Raw genomic sequence first — 27,294 nt, 5'->3', positions numbered from 1 at the left:
GCACACCCCTGCAGGGACTCGGCCCTCCGCTTGTGTGGAAGGCACCCCCTGCGGTCGGGCCGCGTGTGACCTTAGGCCTCGGGTAGTCATTTGTAAGGTGCCCACAAGGCCACCCCACCACCGCCGGAAGTTGAAGATAAAATGCGGAATACCCAAGTTCAGCGGAGTCTGTGTTTTTAGTGTTTTTTCTTTTCGCTCCTAGAACGCTGACTGCTTCCGAGGGTGACTTTGCCCCCCGACCTCGGGTGGGCATTTGGCGACATCTAGAGACATTTATGTTGTCAGAACTGTGGAGGAGGGGGAACTACTGGCATCTAGCGGGCAGAGGTCAAGGATGCCACCCCCCCGTCCTACAGCACACGGGGCACCCCTGCGACAGAAGGACCCAGCCCCGGATGCCAGTATCCCAGGCAGAGAGACCTTTCCTGGAGGCCACGAGATACCGGGGGTGGGATGCGGAATGGGGTTCACGTCTCTGAAGCCCAAGATCTGTGATAGGAGACATTCACAGCATTTCAAGTAACTTTATGTAGGTTTAGGCGTTTATACATTTTTGTGTTAAATATTACGTTTTTATATTAAGATATACACTTGTATATGCTTACATGCCTAGAAAAAGTCTGAAAGGGTGTACACAAAAACGTTCTTTCTGAGTGATAAGTTTATGGGTAATTTCTGTTTCCTTTGTACCATTCTGTGTTGTGATTTTTAAAAAATGGTGAGCTGACTTGACTTTATAAAGCCGCTTGCCTTTCCTGGGAGGAATTCGGGGCTGGAGCGTAAGTGAAGCTGGCCTGTTTCTGCCCTAGGTGGCCTGGGCCTCTCCAACACCATGTACGCGCGGCTGGGGGAGATCATCAGCCTGGATGGCTCCATCGCCGTGATGCTGGCAGCACACCAGGCCATCGGCCTCAAGGTCAGGGGTCTGGGTTTCTGCGGTGGCGTGGGGGCAGCCGGCTCAGCGTCTCGGAGGAAGGCCCGCTGTCCTGCAGCCTCTCTGTACCGTGCTCAGTGCCCTTCGGTGGCCCTGTCCTTCCTTTTGAAACCTCCTCCTGCCCCGCCTCTGACCCATCCTTCCAGGCCCAGGTCAGATGCCACTGCCTCCATGGAGCCTGCCTTCACCGCGGGCTGGAGGTGACCCCACCTCTTGATTGGCTCCCTCGGGGCCTGAGCGTGTCCCCCCTGCTGTTGGCACCTGTCCTCCTACTCCGCTGGGCTTGGAGTCTTTCAGGGCAGGTCCAGGGGCCCACAGCTCATTCCTCGGGTGGTTCTTGCTCAGCGTAGAAACCGAGGGGGCTGAGTGCCCAGCAGGCTTGGCGCCCGGGCATGGCGCTGCCCACGCACCAGCTGTGGCTCCAGCCACCCGGCCCCGGCCACCCTGCCGGGAGGTGGGGAGACTGCCGGAAAGACTGAGCCCCTCCCTGGAGCTGTGCCAGGCCGCCCTGGACTGTGCGCTTGGGGGTCTCCCTGGCAGCCCAGCTCCCCAGACCACCCAGCAGCTCCCCATTTTTTACTGTGGCTGCCAGCTCTCGCGTGAAGGAAGCGTGTTCCAGAAGCGGGGGGGCGTGTTCTGCAAGCACGTTGCACACACTTGTCTCTTGCTGCCGCTGAAAGCAGCCCATGTTTGTTGCCAGGGCATCATCTTGGCCGGCAGCGAGGAGCAGAAGGCCAGGTACCTGCCCACGCTGGCCTCCGGGGAGCGCATGGCCGCCTTCTGCCTGACGGAGCCAGCCAGGTCAGCCCTGCGCGCCGCACGCGGCTTCAGGGCCCGGGGGCTTTCACTGAAGAGGGCTGGCCGGCTTCTTCCCTCCCTGAAGACTTCCCGGGAGTTGAGTCCACAGCTTTGCTCACCCGTTCTCTTCATGCTCTCTCACCTTTACCTTACTTCTCTTTCCTGGTGACCTTTACAGATGAGATAACATGGCTGACCGCACCTGCCATTTTTTTTGTGCTTTGCAACCCTCCTTATGTACAGTAATGCATTCAGGCTTCACAGCGACTTTTATTAGAGTATGAAGGGCGGGTGGTATTGTCCCCACTTTACAGGCTGTGAACTGAGGTTCAGTGAGATGGGGTGATGAGCCCCGAGTCTCACAGCTGCCGTGATGGCAAGTCCGTTATCCAGCCCCTTTCCGTCCTGCTTCCCCCACCTGGGGACCTGGGTCCCCTGCACTCACCTTGCGGGAGCTTAGAGCCTGTGTGAGCCGGCATTCTCGTGTTTAGACCTCCCAAACGTGTCACTGCCGCCTTTTCACCCGATGTGACAGAGCAGGGTTGGCCAAATCCTCCTCGCCACCTGTTTTCATAGATGAAGTTTTACTGGAACATGCCCGTCTGTCTGCAGATCGTCTGTGGCTGCAAAGCTGAATGTATCTAATATTAGCTGGCCCTTTGTTTTCCGTGGGGCCTGAAAACCGCTCTTCTGTGTCTCCAGCGTTACCCCTCAACCGCACATTTCTGTCCCCGCAGTGGGAGCGATGCCGCCTCCATCCGGACCAGGGCCACGTTAAGTGAAGATAAGAAACACTACCTCCTCAACGGCTCCAAGGTACAGCTGCGTGGCCTCCGTGGCCGCGTCAGGGTCTCCGTCCTGACCTTCACCACCACCACTGACCGCTTCCCATGCTCCAGGGATCATAAAGGGCAGGCACGTCACCCCTTAACCGTCATCCTCGGGTGACGCGCCTCCTTTTTTGGAAGAAGAAACGGTGGCTCAGAGAGGTTACGTGACCCGCCACCTTACCGTCCGCTTAGTGGCAGGATGGGAACCAAGGTGTCCTGGCTCCTGAGCCTGCAGGCCTCTGTAGTGCTGCCCACCTCCCTGAGCTGCTCTCCTGTGTCCATTCTTTTAACTTTTTATCACACGGAGTTTGAAACACAGAAGTTTAGCGTCGTGAATGTCCACCCCCGGCTCCCGGCTTCAGTGCTTCCTCCGTCACACTGCAGTTCTGGATGGCAGCCGTGACGAGCTCAGTGCATCTCTGCAGGACGGGCCTGAGAAAGTCACGGCGTACACTTAAACCTTGATCGTTTCTTACTATCTGCTTAACGCTCAAACTTCCCTGATTGTCTCTTACTTCTTTTTTACAAATAAGTTGCTTGAATTAAGGTCCAAATAAGTTCTATAAGGAGCGGTTTGTTGAGAAGTCTGTTCCCCCTCTCCCTCCCCGTCCCCCTCCTCCCCCCTCCCTCTTTTGATGTGATGATAATTGAGAGATGAAGCTTTGACCAAAAGAGAGGTTTAGAACACTGTGCAGAGTTAAACATCTTAGGTTAAATAACCTAGGTTTATTTAAATCACTCAAAAATTTAAATTGAAATTTGGTTAAAGCAAAACCAAAACATACAGTTTTATTATATATCCAAACCTTTATTTTGTGAACATTTATTGGATGCCCCATATGTGCCAAGAAAACAAATGTGAATATGACATTGCATATTCCTAATTAGTGGGAAGAGACAAATATGTAAACAAATACTTGCTGCAGCCCATGGTGGGCACCATAAGAGTGTTAATGTGTCGGGGAGTTCAGAGGAACAGAAGATTGTGTCCTTTTACCCAGATTTTTAATTACAGAAGACATTCTTCTCCTCCCCTCCCCTCCCCTCCCCTCTCCCCTCCCCTCCCCCTTTCCCTCACTCCTTTCTGCCTCCCTCCCACCCCCAGCTGTTCCATGCTGAGCCGGAGCTGCTTGACACACGCACAGACACACGTGCAGGGCCACCTGTGTCTCCTGGGGAAATCCGTGCTCTGGGGATGCTGGGTTGAGCCCGTCCTGGCCTGAGCTGTGATGGGTAGCTGGTGCTGAGGGTGGCCAGTCTGTAGTAGTTTGGTTTTCTCTGGAGCCCTTTTGCTTTCTTTCCTCAGGTCTGGATCACCAATGGAGGACTGGCCAGTGTTTTTACTGTGTTTGCAAAGACAGAAGTTGTTGATTCTAATGGCTCAGTAAAGGACAAGGTCACAGCGTTCATAGTAGAGAGAGACTTTGGTGGAGTCACCAGCGGGAAACCTGAGGATAAGTTAGGCATTCGAGGCTCCAACAGTGAGTGGCACGTGCATGCATGTGTGTGTGTGAGAGAGAAGGAGACACGGTGAGGTTTTATCTTGTCGAAAAGATATCAGACGTCAAGATAACACGAGGCTTACGTAGTTCTGTTTCCACCTGAGCATTTGGCAAAATCTCTCCGCACATCGGGCAGTGATGACTTCAAGGTGAGGCCGTCGCCGCCTCGTGGCACTCGGCCTTGGAGGGAGGTGGTGCTGCGGGTCCCGGGTCAGCGCTGCAGTACAGCAGACCCCCATCTTTCCGGCCTGGGACTCCTCCTTCCTCCCTTCTCCCTCCTTCCCACCCAGGCCCAGTCGGCACTCAGTTCACTCGAGGCTGGTGTCCCGTACGTGGCCCTCGGCCCACCTGGAGCTGCCCTGCGGTCCTCACAAGGCTCAGCCTCTTGGGTCCCTTAGCTCGGACTGTGGAGGGTCTGAATGAATGAGCGAGTGAGTGAATGAACCGCGTCCCGAGTGGAGGTCGGGGGTAGAGCGCTTCGTCCCCCTCAGCTGAGGTCCTGGATGTTGTGTGTTCCAGCCTGCGAGGTCCACTTTGAGAACACCAGGGTGCCCGTGGGAAACGTCCTCGGAGAAGTTGGAGGCGGCTTTAAGGTGTGTTGCCCTGCGTGTGCTGACCTTCGTTGCAGTCTCGTGTGCGTTGGCCCAGCTTCCCGTCACCTCCCTGCTGGCAGCGCGCTGGGCTGGGCTGGCCGGGCGGCCACGCGTGGCTCTCTGCAGGGAGGTCAGCAGAGCGGAGAGAAGTCAGCCCTGGGAGGCAGGGGTGCAGCAGCGCTCGGTCTCACCCTCCCTCACGGAGGCGTAGAGTCCTCCCCCAGCCAGTGGAGAAAGCAGCCCAGTGGCCCCGCAAAGCTCGGGATTCACAGCCCTGGGTCCTGAGTGAGTGCTTACCCTGATTTTTTTTTCTTAGAGTAAGAGTATTTTTTTTAATAATAGGTAATTCACATGACAAAATTTCCCATTTTCAAATGAATGCTTTGTTGGTTTTTAGTATATTCACTGTGCTTGTGCAACCATCTCCATGGTCTAATTCTAGAACATTGCCATCACCCCAGCAAGACACGCCATACTTGAGTCTCATTTCCCCTCTCCCAGACTCTGGCCGTCGCTGTTTCACTTTCTGCTTCTGTGGATCTGCGTGTTTTGTTTGTTTGTTTATAAATTTATTTTATTTTTGTTTTTGGCTGCGTTGGGTCTTCGTTGCTGTGTGCAGGCTTTCTCTAGTTGTGGCGAGCGGGAGCTACTCTTCGTTGTGGTGCACGGGCTTCTCGTTGCGGTGGCTTCTCTTGTTGTGGAGCACAGGCTCTAGGCGTGCGGGTTTCAGTAGTTGTGCCATGTGGGTTCAGTAGTTGTGGCTCACAGGCTCTAGAGCGCAGGCTCAGTAGTTGCGGCGCACGGGCTTCGTTGCTCCGCGGCATGTGGGATCTTCCCGGACCAGGACTTGAACCCGTGTCCCCTGCATTGGCAGGCGGATTCTTAACCACTGCGCCACCAGGGAAGCCCCATCTGCCTATTTTGCATGTTTCATTTAGAGGGAATCCATGTGTGGTCCTTCTTGTATGGCTTCTGTCACGCTGCATAGTGTTTTCAAGGTTTATCCAAGTCTAGCAGGTGTCACTCCTTCTTATAGCTGAGTAACGTTCCATCATGTGCATGGACCACGTTTTGTCCATCTGTCATCAGCTGATGGACATTTGGGTTGTTTCAATTTTTGGCCATTTGAATAATGCTGCTGTGAACACTCGTGTGCACGTTTTTGTGTGAATGCTGTTTTCCATTCTGTTGGGTGCACACCTGGAAGAAATGGAGGGTCAAATGGTGACTATATGTTTAGCTTTTAGAGGAACCGCCAGACTCTTTTCCGCAACAGCTGCACTGTTTCACATTCCCACCAGCAGTGCGTTAGGGTTCCATTTGCTCCACATCCTTGTCAATAAGTGTGATAGTCCATTTTAAAAATTACAGCCATCCTTGTGGGTGTGAAGTATATCTCGTTGTGGTTTGATTTGCATTTCCCTGATGATTAGTCGTGTTGAGCATCTTTTTATGCGCTTATTGGCTATTTATCTCCTTTGTTTTTTGGGGTTTTTTAAAATTTTATTGGGTTGGCCAAAAAGTTTGTTCGGTGTTTTCTGTAAGATGGCTCTAGTAGCATTTAGCTGTCTTTAATTTCATTCGAAACAATTTTGCTAGGTTGTATTTTGACAGCTGTCATATCAGCATGCATTTTTTAAAAAACTTATCAAAATTGGTGAATTTTGTGCAGCCCTTTTAATATTGAAGGTGGAAGGAAAAAAAGCAACATTTGGGGCATTTTATGCTTCATTATTTCAGGAAAGGTAAAAACGCAACTGAAACACAAAAAAATATTTGTGCAGTGTATGGGGAAGGTCCTGTGACTGATCGAACATGTCAAAAGTGGTTTCGAAGTTTGTGCTGGAGATTTCTTGCTGGATGATGCTCCACGGTCGGGTAGACCAGTTGAAGTTGATCGATATCAATCGAGGCATTAATTGAGAACAATCAACGTTATACCACGAGAGAGATCGCCGACGTACTCAAAATATCCAAATCAAATGTTGAAAATCATTTGCACCAGCTTGGTTATCTTAATCACTTTGATGTTTGGGGTCCACGTAAGTTAAGTGAAAAAAACCTTCCTGGCCATATTTCCACATGTGGTTCTCTACTGGAATGTAATGAAAACATTCCATTTTCAAAACAAATTGTGACCGGCAATGAAAAGTGGATACTGTACAATAACGTGGAACGGAAGAGATTGTGGGGCAAAAGCAAAATGGACCACCACCAACCACACCAAAGGCTGGTCTCCCTCCAAAGAAGGTGATGCTGTGTTTATGGTGGGATTGGAAGGGAGTCCTCTATTACGAGCTCCTTCCGGAAAACCAAATGATTAATTCCAGCAAGTACTGTTCCCAGTTAGACCAACTGAAAGCAGCACTTGAAGAAAAGCATCTGGAATTAGTCAACAGAAAATGCGTAATCTTCCATCAGATAACGCAAGACCGCATGTTTCTTTGATGACCGGACAAAAACTTACAGCTTGGCTGGGAAGTTCTGATTCATCCACCATATTCACCAGGCATTGCACCTTCGGATTTCCATTTATTTTGGTCTTTACAAAATTCTCTTAATGGGAAAAATTTCAGTTCCCTGGAATACTGTAAAAGGTACCTGGAACAGTTCTTTGCTCAAAAAGATAAGAAGTTTTGCGAAGATGGAATTACGAAGTTGCCTGAAAAATGGTGGAGGTAGTGGAACAAAACGGTGAATATGTTGTTCGATAAAGTTCTTGATGAAAATGAAAAATGTGTCTTTTATTTTTACTTAAAAACTGAAGTCAGTTTTTGGCCAACCCAATATTTTACTGAAGTATAGTTAATTTACTATGTTGTGCCATTGTCTGCTGTACAGCAAAGTAACTGTTATACACATACAGACATTCTTTTTTTTTAATGCTCTTTTTCGTTATGGTTTGTCACAGGATACTGAATATGGTTCCCTGTGCTATACAGTAAGACCTTGTTATTTATCCATTCTATATGTAATAGTTTACATTTGCTAGTCCCACACTCCCAATCCTTTTCTCCCCCCGCCCCCTTCGCAACCACAAGTCTGTTCTCTGTGTCTGTGAGTCTGTTTCCGTTTTGTAGATACATTCATTTGTGCCATATTTTAGGTGATACATATAAGTGGTATCAGATGGTATCTGTCTCTTTCTTTCTGACTTACTTCAGATAATAAGTCTTTCTGACTTACTTTATGATAATCTCTGGTTGCACCCGTGTTGCTGCAAATGGCATTATTTCATTCTTTTTTATGGCTGAGTAATATTCCATTGTATGTATGTACCACATCTTCTTGATCCATTCGTCTGTCAGTGGGCATTTAGGTTGCTTCCCTGACCTGGCTATTGTAAATAGTGCTGCAATGAATATTGGGGTGCATGTGTCTTTTTGAATTATGTTAATTGTTTTGGGTTTGTTTTTGTAGGTCCTTTTCTTCTCTTGGGTTTCCCACTTAGAGAAGTTCCTTTAGCATTTGTTGTAGAGCTGGTTTGGTGGTGTTGAATTCTCTGAGTTTCTGCTTGTCTGTAAAGGTTTTGATTTCTCGCTCGAATCTGAATGAGATCCTTGCCGGGTAGAGTACTCTTGGTTGTAGGTTCTTCCCTTTCATCATTTTAAATATGTCATGCCCACTCCCTTCTGGCCTGTACAGTTTCCGCTGAGAAATCAGCTGTTAACCTTATGGGAGATCCCTTTATGTTATTTGTCATTTTTCCCTTGCTGCTTTCAGTAATTTTTCTTTGTCTTTAATTTTTGCCAATTTGATTACTGTGTGTCTCAGCGTGTTTCTCCTTGGGTTTATCTTGTATGTGACTCTCTGAGCTTCCTGGACTGGGGTGCCTATTTCCTTTCCCATGTTAGGGAATTTTTTGACTATAATCTCTTCAAATATTTTCTCTGGTCCTTTCTCTCTCTTCTCCTTCTGGGACCCCTATAATTTCGAATGTTGTTGTTTAATGTTGTCCCAGAGGTCTCTTAGGCTGTCTTCATTTCTTTTCATTCTTTTTTCTTTATTCTAGCAGTGAATTCCACCCTTCTGTCTTCCAGGTCGCTTATCTGTTCTTCTGCCTCAGTTATTCTGCTCTTGATTCCTTCTAGTGTATTTTTCATTTCAGTTATTGTATTGTTCATCTCGTTTGTTTGTTCTTTAATTCTTCGAGATCTTTGTTAAACGTTTCTTGTATCTTCTCGATCTTTGCCTCCATTCTTTTTCCGAGGTCCCGAATCATCTTCACTATCATTATTCTGAATTCTTTTTCTGGAAGGTTGCCTATCTCCACTTCATTTAGTTGTTTTTCTGGGGTTTTATCTTGTTCCTTCATCTGGTACATAGCCCTCTGCCTTTTCATCTTGTCTGTCTTTCTGTGAATGTGGTTTTTGGAAGGTTGCTTATCTCCACTTCATTTATTTGTTTTTCTGGGGTTTTATCTTGTTCCTTCATCTGGTACATAGCCCTCTGCCTTTTCATCTTGTCTGTCTTTCTGTGAATGTGGTTTTTGTTCCACAGGCTGCAGGATTGTAGTTCTTCTTGCTTCTGCTGTCTCCACTGTTCACACTTTTGGTGCTTGTCTTTCTAGATCTTTTTAAATAGTTTACATCGCTGAAATATTTCTGCCCGAGTGTGTGTGTGTAAGAGGTGATAGCTGGTATTTTTCACTTATCAACAAGCCCTCATAGTCTTTTCATGCTAGGGAATGTGATTTGCTGAGGTTCGGAACCACAGAGCATTTCCTCATGTGGTGACGCCACATTCACTGTCCCTGGGTCTCCAGGATCGAGCATTTAGCGCAGTTTCCCTTCTTCCCCACTCAGGACTGCGTTGCATGGCGTGTATCCTTATACATATCTTGCACCCTTCTCTCATTACCTCCTGAGTTTAAATACCAGTCAAGTTTCTGGCTCAGAGGGCCTGGTCATTTTTAAGTTCTTGGTCCGTGTTGCCATGTTGCCTGCTGGACGGTTGGACTGTGTGTGAGGTCTTTGCCCAGTCCTTCCCAACACTGCATTAAAAATTTTTTTCCATCGTGTTAGGCGAGAAGTGATGGTTTTAGTATGCAAAGAAAAACAGATTTCTAAAGCCCGATCTCGTCATGAGTGGGATGGCCTGCCAGTCAGCGTCCACACTGAAAGGCGCGACACGCCAGGGCGATGCCGGAGAAGGCGGCTAGGATGACCACAGGCCCGGGGAACGCCGATGCCACGGGAGGTCGAGTAGGAGGTTCATCGGGGCGCAGAGGCGGTCAGCGACGGGGGCTGCGGGGACGGCCGTGCCTTGTACCTGGAGTGTGGCTGTGGGAGGGGACTGCTCTGCGGTAGGAAGGTGACCACGCAGCAGGAGCAGGCCTGGGTAGGAGGGAACGCCTAGGTTCACGAGCCCTTTCAGCTAAGGCCGAGCCTGCCAGACCTTCCATCCTCCTGGGGACTGGGGCCTGGCGTCCAGTCCTCTCCTCCTCTTGTTCTCGTTGTAAGCGAAGCTGACAATCAACCACGAAGGGGCTGTGAAGTAAGTCTGTTCGTGAAACTGCGTGCTGGCCTTTAAGAAGCAGTCAGGGAAAAGGGGCCGGAGGCGGGGAGTTGAGTCCTGGCGGGTCGAGCAGGACCGCTGTCCCCCTCCATGTCCTGAGACACAGGGAGTCCGACATTACGGGTCACAGGCCCGAGCAGGGGGCACAACGGGCCACGCTGCGCTGTGACGTAGCCGAGCCCCAGCTTCTGGCCGTGCCCACCTGGTTGCCCACCCGCCTCGGACTCGCCTGCCAGGACCGGTGCTGCCTGCCCGGTGGCTGGAGCAGGTGTCTGCAGTCTCCCCAGCCCCACAGGATCTGTTTTGAGAGTCTCCACTCAGGTTATTCGGCAAGTAATCATAAATTCACGTTCAGAGGCACGTTCGGTTAATCCCAGTCACGCAGGCGAGCAGTGCCACGTGTGACGCCGAGTCCCAGGCTGCGTGCTGCCCCCAGCCCTGCCTTGAGGCCTCCTCCTGGGGCCTCACAGGCTTGAGCAGGGGTGGGCCGGTCGCAGCGTCCTCTAGGGGCCTGGCGCTGGTGGCCACCCGTCCACCGTCTGCCTGGGATGCCCCTCCTGCCCTGCTGCCTGGGCGGCTATGGTCTCTAGGTCCCTTTAGGCCTGTAAGGGGGTGCCTCCCCAAACCCGGCTAGTCTGGTACTTGGGAAGCAGCGCGTGTGTGCTTGCCGTCGGCTTTAGGTAGAAAGCTGGGGTCGGAAGAGGGGAGTGACGTTGACAGAACTCCTTAGCTAGGGTCGCTCCTGTAGGCATTGGGGGAGGAGGAGCACGTCACGCCCGTCAAAGGGGCGGCTCAGTGCAGGGTGCTCGGGCCTGCACGTCAGGCAGGTGCTTGCTCTGTCTGTGACGGGCTCACCGCCTGGAACCTCGGGCTCTTCATCTGTGAAAGGAGGACCGTGACGCTGCAGCGTTGCTGGGAAAGTGAGGAGTTGGCGGTGGGTACCCAGCCAGTCTCAGTTCCCGCTCCCTTCCCCGGAGGCTGGGGGAAGTGGCCGCGTCCTTTGGAATAAGGGTGTCCCGTTTCTCTTGGCGGGGGCGGTGCCTGCAGGGAAGTCTGTGAGAGCATCTCGGCGACAGACTGCCTGGTTTTGAGGCGCTGGGACTGTGTTGCCTCCCGGCCCGGCGAGGCCCGGCAGGAGGCTTAAGTCCCCCGGGTGCTGCCTTCTGTCTTGAGGAAGGCTGCGGTGCAGGCAGACGAGCGCCGTCGCGGTCCGCCCCCTTCAGCCCTCTGGGCCCCCAGCTTGCCCAGCTGCGCACGGGGGTGGGGGGAGGCGAGCCGCGCTGAGCCCCCCTCTCCCTGCAGGTGGCCATGCGTATCCTCAACAGCGGGCGGTTCAGCATGGGCAGCGCCGTGGCCGGGATGCTGAAGAAGCTGATCGGTGCGTGAGTCCGGACGGCGGCCCTTGCGGCGGCCTCGCCGGGGGCCCTGCCACGTCCCCGGGCGGGCGCGCCGGCGCTGAGCCGGGCCGCGGGCAGCCAGTCCTGTCCACGGCTGGTCTCAGGCCTTCGATTTAGACTGAAGGGTGCACGGGCTAGCGTTGAGGTTTCAACGCGCACGGGGTGGGGGAGGCGGGGGACGGAGGTGGAGGGGGGTGGCTGCTCTGGCCGCTGAGGACAGGGCCGCTGAGCGAACGGCTGAGCGTGAGCTGGACACCGAGAAGCCCGAGCTCTGGTTCTCTGTGGGTGAGCGCCCAGCGGGTGAGCCACGGGGTCAGCTGGGGACCCTGGTCCCTCAGCCTTTGGATTGTCCCTTTCTTCTGTTACGGTCACTGAACCCTAGACTTCCGTTTGCCAGTGAAGTTAAAACAGCCTGATGGTGTTCTGGGGGGCACGGAACGTCACTGCCATCTTTGTGGGACGGACCACGGGGACACGCAGGGCCCTGGCTGCGGCGCGGGCGTACCCGGGGCTGGCTCCCCACCGGCTGCTTAGGAAGCTCCTCGGAGTTCAGGGCAGAGTCCGTTTATAGACGAAGGGCCAGACGCTCAGAGCGGGGGAGTGATTTGCCCGAGACCACACCCCCCATCAGACTGCAAGCTCAGGGCTCGTCTCCCTCTGCTAAGCTTCCCTCAAGGCCCTGAGCCCATCTGGACTCTGCTTCCTTGTCTGGAAAACTCCTCAATGCAAGGGCTTCGCTCCGTGGTCAGTCTGTCCCCAAAGGATGTAGAGCCCCTGAGATCGCAAGGCCCAGAAACGGGGGAACGTGGGAGTCTGTCTACGCCGCGAGCCCTCTGTGAGAGTGGGTTACGCGTGGACGTCCGGAGGGAGCGTTGGGAGAGCGCTGGCTGCAGGGAGGGGGCCACCGTGGGCGCCTGCAGGGCTGGCGCGGAGGCCGCGGGCCACCCTGCTGCTGCCAGATGGACACACGTGCCGGCGTGAGCCTGCGTCTCTGTGCAGGGCGTCCCGTGGCCTTTGCCGTGCCCCTGAGGTCAACAGTGTTGATGAGGGCGGGGAGGCCACGTGGCCCAGGCTTGGCTGGTAAGAGCGAGAGCTGGGTCCGGACGTGTCCGACTGGCCGGATCCTGCTCTGTCCCACCCTGGGTGCCACTCAGAGGGGACAGTCACTCCACTCCTGAACCCGGAGATGTTGGAAGGCAGGGCTCTCACTTTCAGGGTGTTGGTCTCAGCAGACCCGCTTCTCGTAGTTCCTGCCTGGGCGTTTGAAGGGTGGTGACGATAGACTGAGGAGATCATTTTAAGTCCTTTGATAACTCTGCTCGTCTTCAGAGATGACCGCCGAGTACGCCTGCACGAGGAAACAGTTCAACAGGAACCTCAGCGAGTTTGGATTGATTCAGGTATGGAGGGTCGAGAGCACCGCCTGGGCTGACTCTACCTCGTGGGCACTGGAAGCGTGCTTTGGGGCCTGTACTGGCGACTCGCGGGCGGTCGTTCGGGGAGAAGATGAGCACGTGGCCCCTTTTACGAGCGCCAGGCCTTGGTGCTCTTGGGCACTGGGCTGGGTCTGAGTTACCTTGTCTACTGCTCGGCAGGTTTGGGTCTCAGCACAGGCACATTCTTTCTTGATGGTGTATTTCTCTGAACGCTCCAGGAGAAGTTTGCCCTGATGGCTCAGAAGGCTTATGTGATGGAAAGTATGGCCTACCTCACCGCGGGGATGCTGGACCAGCCGGGCTTTCCTGACTGCTCCATCGAGGCAGCCATGGTGAAGGTAACCCCCCACACAGAGCGCCTGCCGTCTTCCTCCTTAGTCTGCCACCGCTTAGGTATTTACGCGGTGCCCCCCGTGCCAGGCACCCCTGGGACGCAGCCGGGGAGAGCAGAGTGGCATAGGGCAGCAGCAGAGGACAGGGTCCAGCTTACGAGAGGCCAGCGTCTCCCAGCATGGTTTGTGCCAGGTTGTCACCAGCCGATGGTGATCACCGCAAAAGAGGGGGAATACAGACTGTGTGTTGTAATTTCATATCGGCCTAACAAAGCAGCTGGGCTTCCTTGGGAAGGACTGTGCTGTCCTGAGTCTGTGGTCTTCCTACATTTTGGTATCAAAACTTCCTTTTATGAAATATCTGGTTGAGGTACATAGCCGAGTTCCCTGTGCTTCTATCTCGTTTTGGGGAGGGGGGTCATTTTTTGGCCACCAGTGACAGTCAGGGCTCCTACCTGGGTCGTCTCTTCCCAAAGCCCGGTTCTCTGCATGGAGCCTCCCACCCCGTCCGCAGCCACCTGGCCCCGAGGCAGAGGGTCCTCCTCCCGAAGGGGCTTTGGTGCTGACGGCCCCGTGCTGACCTCGCCCCGGGTCCGTGGCAGGTGTTCAGCTCAGAGGCCGCCTGGCAGTGCGTGAGCGAGGCGCTACAGATCCTCGGGGGCTCGGGCTACATGAGGGACTATCCGTACGAGCGCATCCTGCGTGACAGTCGCATCCTGCTCATCTTCGAGGTGAGTGCGCCGCCCGCTGAGTGGTGTGCCGTGGACCCCAGAGCCTCGTGGTCCTGGCACCAGGCCGGCTGGCGCGTCCTCTCGCTCGACCGCCCGCGGGTCTCCGCCTGGGAGGCCGGGGTGCAGCCTCCAGTGCCCATTCCAGGTGATGAGGCAGCTGGCAGGGTCACCCCGAGGGCGTTCCCCGGTGACTCTGATGTTGGGAGTTCACAGGCTGGGAGCAGGAAGGAAAGGGTGTTGGGACCCCAGAGTCGCCTTTGGGGCGCTACTGGTCTGGTCGTGCAGGCTGGCTGAGAGATGACGACTCCAGAACAGCAGTGTGGTGAGGGGCTGGGGCCTCAGGAAGCAGCGCACTTGGCCTTGGGGGCAGAGAGGGCAGGGGAGTGGAGTGTGCCAGGCCCTGACGGGACCTTACCTGCCGGCACCGGGTAGACGGAGGGAGCAGCGGCCGGTCCTGCTCGGCGGGGTGGCCAGGGCAGAGGGGCTGGGCGGGCAGGCCAGAGGGGAGCCAGCCGTGGAAGCCCGTTTGGATCTAACCGTGAGGGCCGAGAAGCGGTAACAGAGGTTGGAGAAGAGAACGGCTTGCTTGCGTTCGTGTCCCTGGAAATGCCCCAAGCCCGCCGGGGCGTAGGCTGCAGCGGTGCGGCCCGCGGCCGTGGAGGGAGGCCAGGCAGGATTTCAGGCCGGGCGCAGGTGTGCGGAGGCAGACCCTTGGGCCAGTGCCAGGCTGGGCGCCCGGGGGCCCCCCCTCCAGGGGGAAGACCGCATTGGCTGCTGGTGTTCCCTGCGTCCTCTCCCGGAGTGGACAGCCCGAGGCCCCGGGCGCAGGTGTGCGGAGGCAGACCCTTGGGCCAGTGCCAGGCTGGGCGCCCGGGGGCCCCCCCTCCAGGGGGAAGACCGCATTGGCTGCTGGTGTTCCCTGCGTCCTCTCCCTGAGTGGACAGACCGGGCGGGCGCAGGTCCCACGTCACGACCCTGCTGCCCCGGGCCTGCCTCTCCCAGGGCCCCTCCCCTTGGCCCAGGCAAGTGCGGTCCTCCGTGGCTGGCGGGGTGGTCAGCACGGGTTCTGCAGCTCTGAGGGGTGCCGGGCCTCAGCGTGAAACCGAGACCGCCCCGGACGGGCCTGCGTCAGCCTGGAGTTCTCCCTGCTGCCGCTTCCGCTCCCACGGAGCCTCCGTCCGCGGCGCGGCCTGGCGGCGTGCCTCAGTCCAGCCCCTGCCTCTCTGACCCTCAGCCCCAGCGTGCACGACGGGCACAAGCCCCCTGGTCTGCGCCCCCGAGGTCACGTGGTCACGGTGGGCGGGGGGGCTGGTGGCAGCAGGGAAGAGGCAGCCCCGGGGTGGTGGCACCTGGCACTGCAGTGCGGCCAGCTGCTTCCCGAGGAGCCTGGCCTGGACCGAGCTGGTAGTGGGTCCACTGAGGACTTGCTGCGTCCTGGGTACCAGTATCCTTCACTTCTTTTAAGGGGGACTGTTTCTCCGCTTACAACGGAAGCTTGGAGAAAGGAATGACTCATGCACAGCGGGCCCCGGGATGGGGTAGGTCCCAGAGGGAGGCCGCCGCCAGCCGGTCAGCCCCAACTTGTCCCGTGGAAGCAGTAGGCTGCGTGTTGCCCCGTCCCCTGGTCACAGCCCTGCTCCCAGCTGCTTCCGAAGAATAAGCAGGAAGCAGCATGGCCTAGCCCGTCACGCACGCGGCACCGCTGGGGCTGCCCCGATGCGGGCAGCCTTTGACCTGGATCACGTTGGCCACAGGGAACCAACGAGATTCTCCGGATGTACATCGCCCTGACAGGCTTGCAGCATGCCGGCCGCATCCTGACCGCGAGGGTCAAGTAGGTACCACGTCCACCGTCTGCCCCTCGGGTCCACCCTGCCCAGCAGCCGGGGGCTCCCCCTCCAGGGGGAAGACCGCATTGGCTGCTGGTGTTCCCTGCGTCCTCTCCCTGAGTGGACAGACCGGGCGGGCGCAGGTCCCACGTCACGACCCTGCTGCCCCGGGCCTGCCTCTCCCAGGGCCCCTCCCCTTGGCCCAGGCAAGTGCGGTCCTCCGTGGCTGGCGGGGTGGTCAGCACGGGTTCAGCAGCTCTGAGGGGTGCAGGGCCTCAGCGTGAAGCCGAGACCGCCCCGGACGGGCCTGCGTCAGCCTGGAGTTCTCCCTGCTGCCGCTTCCGCTCCCACGGAGCCTCCGTCCGCGGCGCGGCCTGGCGGCGTGCCTCAGTCCAGCCCCTGCCTCTCTGACCCTCAGCCCCAGCGTGCACGACGGGCACAAGCCCCCTGGTCTGCGCCCCCGAGGTCACGTGGTCACGGTGGGCGGGGGGGCTGGTGGCAGCAGGGAAGAGGCAGCCCCGGGGTGGTGGCACCTGGCACTGCAGTGCGGCCAGCTGCTTCCCGAGGAGCCTGGCCTGGACCGAGCTGGTAGTGGGTCCACTGAGGACTTGCTGCGTCCTGGGTACCAGTATCCTTCACTTCTTTTAAGGGGGACTGTTTCTCCGCTTACAACGGAAGCTTGGAGAAAGGAATGACTCATGCACAGCGGGCCCCGGGATGGGGTAGGTCCCAGAGGGAGGCCGCCGCCAGCCGGTCAGCCCCAACTTGTCCCGTGGAAGCAGTAGGCTGCGTGTTGCCCCGTCCCCTGGTCACAGCCCTGCTCCCAGCTGCTTCCGAAGAATAAGCAGGAAGCAGCATGGCCTAGCCCGTCACGCACGCGGCACCGCTGGGGCTGCCCCGATGCGGGCAGCCTTTGACCTGGATCACGTTGGCCACAGGGAACCAACGAGATTCTCCGGATGTACATCGCCCTGACAGGCTTGCAGCATGCCGGCCGCATCCTGACCGCGAGGGTCAAGTAGGTACCACGTCCACCGTCTGCCCCTCGGGTCCACCCTGCCCAGCAGAGGCCTGTCCTGGGGCAGCCAGAGAAGGGCACTGCCTCATCCATGGACCAGGCGTGCAGCGTTGCAGGGCTCAGCTGACTCACAGGCTGGCTGGAGGGAGGGGCCAGCTGCCTGGGAAGCCGCCGGGGCCCTGCCCTCCTCCCCTGCAGCTCCTGCCTCCCGTGCGGCAGGGAGCTGCTTCTAGAACCGGGGCAAGGAGAGGTGATCCTTGAATAGGTGCCAGCTCTAAGGCCAACACAAGACTAGTTTCCTCTCCCGACCCCCATCCTGGGGCCAGAACAGTGAGTGGTCCCTGCCGGCACCCGGGCATGGCTCGCCCAGAGGATTTTTCAGCCCGCTCGGGGAGAAAATGACCTGGAAGCAGGTGTGAGCCGGGTGTCCCCTCTGGCCATAGAGGAGACGGCTGCTCCCTGACGGACTGGCCAGGTCCTGGGTTGGCCCCTCTGGCTTTGCATAGTCGGGGAGCTTTTGCCCGGGTTCCCTAGAGCTGCTGGCACGGAGGCGGGGCCGTGTTGCTGGGCAGCCGGAGCCGGCCGCGGGGCCTCAGCTTACGGAGCCTGGGCTCTCTGCAGGGAGCTTAAACAGGGCAACGTGACCACCATCATGGAGACTGTGGGCCAGAGGCTTCGGGACTCCCTGGGCCGAACCGTGGACCTTGGGCTGACAGGGAAGCTGGGAGCCGTGCACCCCAGCATGGCGGTGAGTGGGTCCAGCCAGGGGCACCCCCCATCGGGTGTCCCTTCCCAGAGGGGGCGTGGCCGGGGGCACCGGGGAGGACCAGGCCGTCCGGGGGTCACCAGCCGCCCTCTCCACCCTGTCGCGGCGGAGAGGGCGGTGCTGAGCGGAGCCCCGCCCCCGGCCCCCAGGACAGCGCCACCAAGCTGGAGCAGAGCGTGCACGTCTTCCGCCGCGCTGTGGAGAGCCTGCTGCTGCGCTTCGGCAAGGTACCGGGGGCAGGGAGGCGGGCCAGCATCTGTGCGATGATACTGTGCCAAGTGTCTGCCTTGGGGACCGGGCCCAGCCGTCTTGGTCGCCAGGGAGGGCTGGCTGTGGCTGCCTGCCCCCGGGACCACTCAGCTAGCTGGGGAGCGTGGGGGGAGCCCCTGCTGGGTGGCCACCTTCTAGGGGACCGGAGGCTCCCTGGAGCCGGGAGGGGCAACCCGCCTGGACCTTACTCGTAGGACCTGCTCTGTGTCTCTGGCGTCCAAAGGTGGTAATAAGCGCTGGCCAGTGGTCTCAGCCAGGTTTCTGGGACGTGATCTTGTCTTGACTCCTGCCCACATCTGGACAGAGCTAAGGGAAAACCCGGGGGGAAGGCAGTGTTAGCCCTGCTCCCCCAGGGTGTAGAGCGAGGCTCAGAGACGAGCAGAGGTGGGCCCGGGAGAGCGTGCTGGAGTTGTGTCCAGGTGGCAAGTCTGCACCCCGCCCTCTGTTCCCAGACCATCGTGGAGGAGCAGTTGGTCTTGAAGCGAGTGGCCAACATCCTCATCAACCTGTACGGGATGACGGCCGTGCTGTCGCGGGCCAGCCGCTCTATCCGCGTGGGGCTCCAGAACCACGACCATGAGGTGGGCCCGCCCCTCCCCCCCGCACAGGCAGCCTCCCTGCAGGGGTCATCCTGCTGCACTTTAATGAGGCCGGGTAGTGGGGAAGGGAGGGGCTGGGCACGTCCAGGGCTGTGTCCCGGGGGTCGGGGGTGAGCACGGGGCCCACGCCAGCTGACCCAGAGACGGGTGGGGTTGCCAAGTTGTGTCCATGGCCACGGCCGGTGCTCTCAGCTCCCATGGGCGGGTCTGTGCTGTTCAGGACACAGGGCCACTGCCTTTCACCTTCCTGCCTGGGGGGCAGGGAGGGGAGTGAGTGTCGGAACCCGAACCCCAGCGCCCTCAGCCCATCTGCTGGCAGGGTGGGTGCGGTCCGAGCGCCTGACGTGTGCACGCCCTTGTCTTGACGGGCACGCGCACCGTGGCTGCGGGATTGAGAGTTCTCCCGCCAAGGAGGAAACTGAGGCTCAGAGGGGTCGAGTCAGTTGCCCTGGGGACAGGGCTGCCATGGCTTCTGGGCCGGGCCACCGACCCTGGCCAAGCTGCCTGCTTTGGCCGACAGACTGAGTTCTTTCTTTGGAGCTCCGAGGTCAGGCTCCAGGCAGGAGCGGAGATCCCCGGGTCCTGAGCAGTCATCCTCTCTGACTTTGACTTTGACTTTGGTTCTGTCAGGTTCTGTTGGCCAACCTCTTCTGCACGGAAGCTTACTACCAGAATCTCTTCACTCTGTCTCAGCTGGACAAGTGTAAGTGGGCCGCTCGGGCTGGGGGAGAACGGGGGCTGGGACCTGATGCCAGGTGACCTGCCGGTGGCCTCCCAGGGCTGCACACAGAGTTCTGCTCACCCAGGGCTGGGTGAGGCCTGCCAGCAGGAGCGCACAGAGCCCGCGAGGCGAGAGCCTCTCGGGGGCACCCTGTACCCAGCTGACCTGCGGAGGGAGGAGCACTGGCGCCCCGCACCCGCCGTGCTGACGGCGGCTGTCACCGCATGCAGTGGGCATGACGAGATGGCTTCTCCTCCAGCAGGTGGGGTCGCCAGGGGGCAGCCCAGAACCACTCCCTGGGGACGGGCTGCCACCTTCAGGGCTCCTTCACGCCGGAGGGCTGACTTCGTGATAACACGAACTGCTGGAACATTTTTTTTTCCAAAGATCACCTACTCTTTCTTTCTCTTTCCCTCCCAGATTCTCCGGAAAATCTCGATGAACTGGTCAAGAAAGTGTCCCAGCAGGTCCTAGAGAAGCGCGCCTACGTCTGCGCCCACCCTCTGGACCGGACGTCCTGAAGCAGGGGCACAGCGTCCCTGCTGCTGTCCGCCCAACACACGCCTTCCAGAAGGTAGAGAGAGAACTTGCTTTATTACAAGTTGACCATTTCTCCCAGTTCTCTGACGGGCTTTCTCCGGGGCCCCGAGGGCACTGCTGCCTGACACGATCCCGGGCTCTGAGCGGACCCGGGGAGAGCGTGGAGCTGCTGCGGAGACTCGCCTGGCCAGGAAGGCTTCGGGGTGGAAGCTGGCCTGGGGTGGTAGGGACGGGTCTCAGCAGGGTGGCCGTTTCTGTCAGACCACACGTTCTCCAAGAAACAGCTTGAAAACCGCGTACGTGTCATTCTTTAAGCTAGGAGCCCAAGGCACCTACTTAAAACAGGAACCGTTTAACAAAAGAGGACAGCTAGTGTTTGTTTGCTGCACTGCTCACCTGTTTGCTCAGAGCCCGCCTACCAACATCTTGACCCTCCGATCCACCCTCGGGTGGTGGCTTCCAGGGCCCTGTGTCCTCATGTGTGAGAAGAGGGCTCCAGCGGCAGGGGGGCGGCTGCCCGGGCCACGGTGCCACGAGGGTTTTGGTCCTTCCCAGGTGATGGTGCTGCCGCGGGACAGCAGGCACTGCTCCCAGCTGGCGCTTCCCCCTGCCGCTTGACATCTTCTGGCGGCACAGACGGGCCTCTACACACCCGTCCTGGTGCGCTCACCTGGCCAGGCTTCGTGCTCCGGTCGGCTCGCGGGGGTTTGTCCCTCGGAGACGTTGCCTTGAGGCGGCCAGGCTTTCCCCCTGCGAGTAGGAGTCGTCATCCACCTGGGGGCTGGGCTGGCTCGGGGGGCGGGGCTAGGCCTGCTGCCGGCCTCGGGACCGCTCATCTTCCAAAGGTGAGCCTTTGGACGTCTTCCCGATGGCACCCCAGCTTCTCTGCTGGCGTGGATGGAGAGGCCACGGCTTCTCACCTGGTGCCGGGACAGCAGTCTGCGCGGAGCCCGCAGGAGCGGGGAGCCCCGTCTGCAGCAGATTCTCTTTGTCCCCCGCTGTGGGGAGCTGTGCTCACCCGTGTGTCTTTAGCTGCGCGCCCTGGGGCTGGGAAGGGCCGGAGCAGCGAGCCTGGTGTCCCTGGGCTGGACCACAGCAGTGAGCCTGAGCCTGGGACCCTGCCTGCAGCCCCAGAGCCTGGGGCCTCTACTGAAGGGAGGTGGCACAGTCCAGAGGAGGGGAGAGACCAGTTTCAGCAGCTTGTCAGCACGTCCTCCGGTTTCACGGAGCTGTTACCAGCGGCCCTTAGGAGTCAGTCAGGGAAGGAAAGCACTCCACCGTTTATCCAGTCTAGCTTTCTGGGCCAGGGGTCTGTGGCCAGATCAACTCACCTCTCTTTCTCCCTGAAGATTCTGGTTCTGTTAATTCACGGATTTGGTTCTCTACCTATAAATGATTTTTGGTCCCTCTTCACAAACGGGATGAAGAGGACTCGGAGGGGTTGGTGTGGCCAGGCTCCCGCCCTCCCGACTGGCCGTGTCTGGGAGCTGGAAGGGCCCAGCAGCGCCCAGAGCCTCCTGAGGCTGGTCAGGGGTAACACAGTGTGAAGCCTCAAAGCCCTTAGCCCTACCTTCCAGCGCCTCCCTTTCATAGAAACCAAGCCCAGAGCGGTGGCAGGACCTGCCCCCCGTCACACAACAAGTGATGAATCCAGCTGGAACCAGAAGTTCCAGCCCAGCCTGCGCTCTGACACCAGCCCCCGCCGAATCCTGATTTCCCAGCCCAGGAGCATGGCTGCTAAAACAGAACGGGTGCCGCCCCCGGTTACCTGTGCCGGGCTTTGGCGCAGGAGGGGGCGGCAGCTCCAAGAACGGCGGTGGCTGCGTGTACAGATCGAAGTCCTGGTGGCGCCGGTCCCAGCCCCAGCTCTCTCGGTGCAGCACCGGCTCCAGCACGTTAGCAAACGGTGCCTTCTCCCGCCACTCCTACGTCGGTGGGCAGCAGGTCAGGGGGAGGCCCCTGCAGACGCCCGCTGGAGACCCACTTCCGTCACCCACCTCTGTGACGGCGCCGAGGGGTGGCAGCCCCAGGTGATGTGTCCTGCCCGTGCTGTGAAGACCGGTCACTCGGAACCCGTTGGGTGTGAGCCAGGCGTCGCGGGACTTCCTCTCGGCTTTTCTCTCCTCCTCCTCTGAATCCTGAGGCTCCACTGTGGCTGACAGGTAGCTCCGGGAGTACGTGAGTCTCTTCCTCGGCTCCTGGAAACGCGAGCAGACGTGGATAGACAGGCTGACAGCGGACCTCGGCGGGGCTGACCGGCTGCCAGTCTTGGGGGCAGGATGCTGGCGGTGTGGGGTGCATGCTGGTTACCAGAGCCAGGCAGCAGCCCAGCGAGGGCCACGTCCCTGTCCCCTTTGACGGAGCCCTTTTCTGAAGTGGTCAGGGCTGGAAGGAAGCCTAAGCCCAGGCTTTCCCCGCCAGGGTTAGGCTGCCTTTCCCAGGCAGCAATGAAGGGCTACCGAGAGCCAAGAACCTGCGGCCGTTCACAGCCACGCACACCTGGACAGGCGCTGGGGGCCTCTGGGCTCAACGTGGCGTGTAGAGGGTTCACGGCTCTCTGTGCTGCCTCTCGTCCCTTGTCGGCTCCTCCCCGCTCCGGAGACCCCCCACTGCCCTGCCTGGAGTGGAGGTGCGTGGCTGCTCCCCACGCCGGGCCTTAACTCACCTTGGCCATCTCTCGATACAGCTCCTTCTTTGCAAGCTCTGTAGAGTTCAGGGTCTGGATACTATAGTTATAGACAGCATCCTTGGCCGGGGCTGAGATGTTGATCACCTTCACAACAGACTTGGGAGACTTCTTGCTGACCTGGTAGGCCCCCGAGATGTTTTTCTGGAGAAAGAGACACGAGTCATTCCTCACAAGCGGCCTGCTCGCCAGCAACTGTCAGTGTGTATCCAGCCAGCTGATCTCTGGGACACGGCTGCACTGCCGGGATCTGTCCTGAGAGCATAAACAGACCCCTGCCAAAACGACCATCGAGACAAGCCCTCACTGTCCACATTGAAATTCGAGGACCAAAAAAGTGGAACCCTCCTACATTTTCGTGGGAATGTACATTGGTAAAAGCCACCATAAAGGACAGTATCGAAGTTCCTAACAAAACTAAAAAGAGCCCGGCCCCAGGAGCACTCCTGGGCATATATCTGGAGAAACCCATAATTGGAAATGAACCAGGCACCCTGCGGTTCATTGCAGCACTAGTTCCAACAGCCAGGACACAGAAACAACCAAAATGTCCACCGACAGATGACTAGATAAAGACAGTGTGGTATGCATATACAATGGACTATTACTCAGCCATAAACAACAATGAAATAATGCTATTGGCGGCAACATGCATGGACCTGGGATGCTCATACAGTAGGTGAAGTGAGTCAGACAGAGGAAGACGAATAGCATATGATCTCACTTATACCTAGGATTGAACGATAGATACACATGAACTCATTTACAAAAGAGCAACACACACACTTGGAAAAGGAACGTAGGGTTACCAAAAAGGAATAGTGGGGGCAAAGGATAAATTAGGAGGTCGGGCTTCATATACACACAAGTATATTTTTATATGTGTGTGTGTATATATATATATATATATGTGCATATGTATATGTGTGTGTATATATATATATATATATATATACGTTTGATGGATAATCAACATGGACCTCCTGTAAAGCACAGGGAACTCTGTTCAACGTTCTGCAATAACCTATATGGGAAAAGAATTCGAAATAGAATAGATACATGAATATCAATTAGTGAATCAGGTTGCTGTACACCTGAAAACAACACAACATTGTAAATCAACTATACTCCAACATACCATGAAAATAAGAATAGCAAAGATATGTCTGCTCTATTCCTCTCTGGCCTCGGGGACCTGGGCTGGTATCACCTACCCGAAGCCTGAGCAGACTTCGGTCCCAAGGCTGGACTTGGACCTGTCTTGTCCATTCCCCTCGGGAGGGGACCACAATCTCCAGATCCAGGTGGGCCCTCCTACACCTAAATGAAGCCGAGTGCACTCAAACGACGGTGGACCCTCTGGGCTGGAGGAGCTTCGAGAAGTCACCTGGTCTGCATGTCTCCTGCAGGTGAGGGGCCTCCAGCCTCCCTCCTGGGAGTCACCCTACCTATGAGAAACAGCACACACGGCCGTTTTGCAGGGGTTGCCGTTTGTCTCGGGGGGAGGGGGGGAGGCTGAAGGAGGAAGAAGTAGTGAGACCCAAGCCCTTAAGACTTTGCTCTGTAATTCACAGCCCGGGAAGCAGACTTTCCCTAAGGCTTTCTGTTGCCAAGTAACCGGAGTTGGGCATGAAGAAATGCTGCCGCCTTGTGGACGTCTCCTGGAACAACTTTACAGCTGGTGCTTCAGGGCACCTCACACTCACAAAGCCTGAAAGGCTGTTAATGATGCCGAATTCCAAACACAGCCGACTTTCAAAAAGCCAGTTTGAAGAGGCGAATTTTATACTGTTTCAAGAGAAAAAAAAACCCAAAGAGGAAGATGACAAGATGCTCAACATTGCTAACTCTGAGAGCAATGCCAATGAAAACTACAGCGAGGTGTCACCTTCCACCAGTCACAATGGCCAGCATCAAAAAGTCTACAAGCAGTAAATGCTGGGGTGAGCCTAGAAAAAAGGGAACCCTCTACAGTGTTGGTGGGAAAGTAAATTGGTGCGGCCACTATGGAGAACAGTATGCAGGTTCCTTAAAAAACTATATGCAGAGTTACCGTACAACGCAGCAATCCCACTCCCTGGCTTACCTCTGGAGAAAAGTGTAGTTGGAAAAGATCATGCACCCTAATGTTCACAGCATTACTATTACAATAGCCAAGACATGGAAGCAACCTAAGTGTCCACTGACAGATGAATGGGTAAGGAAAACGTGGTCTATAAACACAATGGAGGGCTTCACTGGTGGCGCAGGGGTTAAGGATCCGCCTGCCAATGCAGGGGACATGGGTTCGAGCCCTGCTCCTGGAAGATCCCACATGCCGCACAGCAGCTAAGCCCGTGCGCCACAACTACTGAGCCTGCGCTCTAGAGCCCACGAGCCACAGCTACAGAGCCTGTGTGCTGCAACTACTGAAGCCTGTGCACCTAGAGCCTGTGCTCCGCAACAAGAGAAGCCACCGCAGTGAGAAGCCCGCGCCCTGGAACAGAGAGCAGCCCCCGCTCGCCGCAACTAGAGAAAGCCCGCGCACAGCAACGAAGACCCAACACAGCCAAAAATAAATAAATATTAAATAAATTTTAAAAATAAATAAATACAATGGAATATCAGTCAGCCAGAAGGAAGCATGAAATAATGCCATTTGCAGCAACATGGATCCACCTAGAGATTATCATACTAAGTGAAGCAAGTCAGACAGAGATAGACCAGTATCATATGATATCACTTATATGTGGAATCTAAAACACGATACAAGTGTAATACAGGGAACTATACTCAATAATCTGTGATAATATATATGGGAAAAGAATCTAAAAAAGACTGGTTATATGTATAACTGATTCAGTTTGCTGTACAGCAGAAACTAGCAACATTGTTAATCAACTATACTCCAATAAAAATTATAAGAATAAAAAAAACAGCATGAGAGAAAGGGGATTATTTACAAAACAGAGTCAGACATAGAAAACAAACTTATGGTTACCAAAGCAGTTAAGGGTGGGGAGGGATAAGGTAGGAGTTTGGGATTAGCAGATACACCCTACTGTATATAAAATAAACAAGGTCCTACTCTATAACACAGGGAACTATATTCAATATCTTGTGATGATTACCTATGATGGAGAAGAATGTGAAAAGTATATGTATACAGATAATAACACCAGGATCTATTATAATATTATAAATCAACTATACTTCAATAAAAAATAAAAAGTAAAGCTTAAAAGGATAAAAAAATAGAAAATAAACGTAAAGAAATTTTTTAAAAGAAATTAATAAGAGCAGAAATCAGTGCAATAGAAAATAAACATACAACATAGAAATTTTAAAAAGCAACAAAGAACACTTTCTGTGAAGAGAATAATTCATTCGTAAATGCAATTTCAGTAAAGATCGCCATCACCCAAGAAACAGCAACTCAACTTGCTCTGACAGACCTGGCATGTAGATCACTGGGGAAGGGACAAACTTTTCACAGAGTGCTGCTACCATAGGTCATATGAAGGAAATGAAATCAGATTCCTATCCTCATACAAAAAATAAATTCCATATGGATTAAAAATTTAAATGAAATGAACAAAACTTTAAATCTTGTAGAGGAAACCACAGAATAATTTTATAACCCTGGGTTAGGAAAAGATATCTTAAGGTAAAAAATTCAATCATAAGGGAACAAACGGATAATTTACAAAATTTAAAATAACTTTTGTCGATTAAAAGGCACCATTAAGAAAGTAAAAAGACAACTTAGACACCAGAAGAAACTTGCCACATATATAAATACCACTGCGATAGCATTAAGAACATTCAGACAAAACCAAACCTGAAATTCAAGGGAAAAACTTTTTCATGAAAGAAGAAATTATCAAGTCTATAAAAAAAAATTCAACCTCACTAGTAAACAGTGAAATGCAAATTAAAACTTCCATGAGGTATTATACATCATATTAGTGATCATTTAAATCTGACTATAAAGTATTTTCCAGACAAGTGGAAGTACAATCAATGCTTGTAATCCTAGGTATATATCTTATGAAATAAAATCTTGCCTATTTTTAAAGAGAAGACATGTTAACATATGTTTACAATCACACTGTTTAAAATAACAAAAATAATACAAATGCTTATTAATAACTAATGGCATATTCCTATAGCTATATACACAAACATGGTTGAATATCATTAATACTAAGCAAAAATTAAAATTATAGAAGATTATATACATATGCAGTAAAATTATAGAGAAAAGCAAGCGAAAGATAAAAGTTGAGATAGTGGTTATTTATGGGTAAGGAGTAAGAGATGGGAAAGGACACATGGAAAACTATGGAAATACTGATAATGTTTGATTTCTTAAGTTGGATAGTGTGTATAAGATATTGCTTTTGATAGCTTTTGCACAGCAAAGGAAACCATAAACAAGATGAAAAGACAACTCCCTGAATGGGAGAAAATATCTGCAAACGAAGCAACTGACAAAGGATTAATCTCCAAAAGATACAAGCAGCTCATGGAGCTCAATATCAAAAAAAAAACAACTCAATCCAAAAATGGGCAGAAGACCTAAAGAGACATTTCTCCAAAGAAGGTATACATATTGCCAACAAACACATGAAAAGATGCTCAACATCACTAATCATTAGAGAAATGCAAATCAAAACTACCTCACACTGGTCAGAATGGCCATCATCAAAAAATCTACAAACAATAAATGCTGGAAAGGGTGTGGAGAAAAGGGAACCCTTTTGCACTGTTGGTGGGAATGTAAATTGATACAGCCACTATGGAGAACAGTATG

The 27,294-nt window shown here is 54.9% G+C and overlaps 2 protein-coding genes across 2 annotated transcripts in view; one reads left to right on the top strand and one right to left on the bottom strand.

The window, feature by feature from the left end:
* The window catches only part of ACAD9 (acyl-CoA dehydrogenase family member 9), a 53,874-nt gene extending 33,766 nt beyond the window's left edge, over window positions 1-20,108 (top strand). The window contains exons 4-18 of the mRNA XM_007109810.4: window positions 810-916; window positions 1,635-1,735; window positions 2,470-2,548; window positions 3,869-4,043; window positions 4,584-4,657; window positions 11,477-11,552; window positions 12,901-12,971; window positions 13,226-13,345; window positions 13,942-14,070; window positions 15,825-15,904; window positions 17,539-17,665; window positions 17,833-17,910; window positions 18,406-18,534; window positions 19,183-19,255; window positions 19,694-20,108. Coding sequence (XP_007109872.2) covers window positions 810-916; window positions 1,635-1,735; window positions 2,470-2,548; window positions 3,869-4,043; window positions 4,584-4,657; window positions 11,477-11,552; window positions 12,901-12,971; window positions 13,226-13,345; window positions 13,942-14,070; window positions 15,825-15,904; window positions 17,539-17,665; window positions 17,833-17,910; window positions 18,406-18,534; window positions 19,183-19,255; window positions 19,694-19,794 — 1,520 coding nt within the window. The 3' untranslated portion in view covers window positions 19,795-20,108. The remainder of the gene's footprint in view (window positions 1-809; window positions 917-1,634; window positions 1,736-2,469; window positions 2,549-3,868; window positions 4,044-4,583; window positions 4,658-11,476; window positions 11,553-12,900; window positions 12,972-13,225; window positions 13,346-13,941; window positions 14,071-15,824; window positions 15,905-17,538; window positions 17,666-17,832; window positions 17,911-18,405; window positions 18,535-19,182; window positions 19,256-19,693) is intronic.
* A 267-nt stretch (window positions 20,109-20,375) lies between these two features.
* CFAP92 (cilia and flagella associated protein 92 (putative)) overlaps window positions 20,376-27,294 on the bottom strand; it is a 77,692-nt gene continuing 70,773 nt past the window's right edge. Inside the window, exons 13-15 of the mRNA XM_055079575.1 lie at window positions 22,479-22,643; window positions 21,811-22,011; window positions 20,376-21,738 (exon numbers count right to left, since the gene is read on the bottom strand). Coding sequence (XP_054935550.1) covers window positions 21,196-21,738; window positions 21,811-22,011; window positions 22,479-22,643 — 909 coding nt within the window. The 3' untranslated portion in view covers window positions 20,376-21,195. The remainder of the gene's footprint in view (window positions 21,739-21,810; window positions 22,012-22,478; window positions 22,644-27,294) is intronic.

The sequence above is a fragment of the Physeter macrocephalus genome, chromosome 18 (genome assembly GCF_002837175.3).
Source record: "Physeter macrocephalus isolate SW-GA chromosome 18, ASM283717v5, whole genome shotgun sequence".
Lineage (NCBI taxonomy): Eukaryota > Metazoa > Chordata > Mammalia > Artiodactyla > Physeteridae > Physeter > Physeter macrocephalus.
This window is presented reverse-complemented; position numbering and strand designations above follow the sequence as displayed.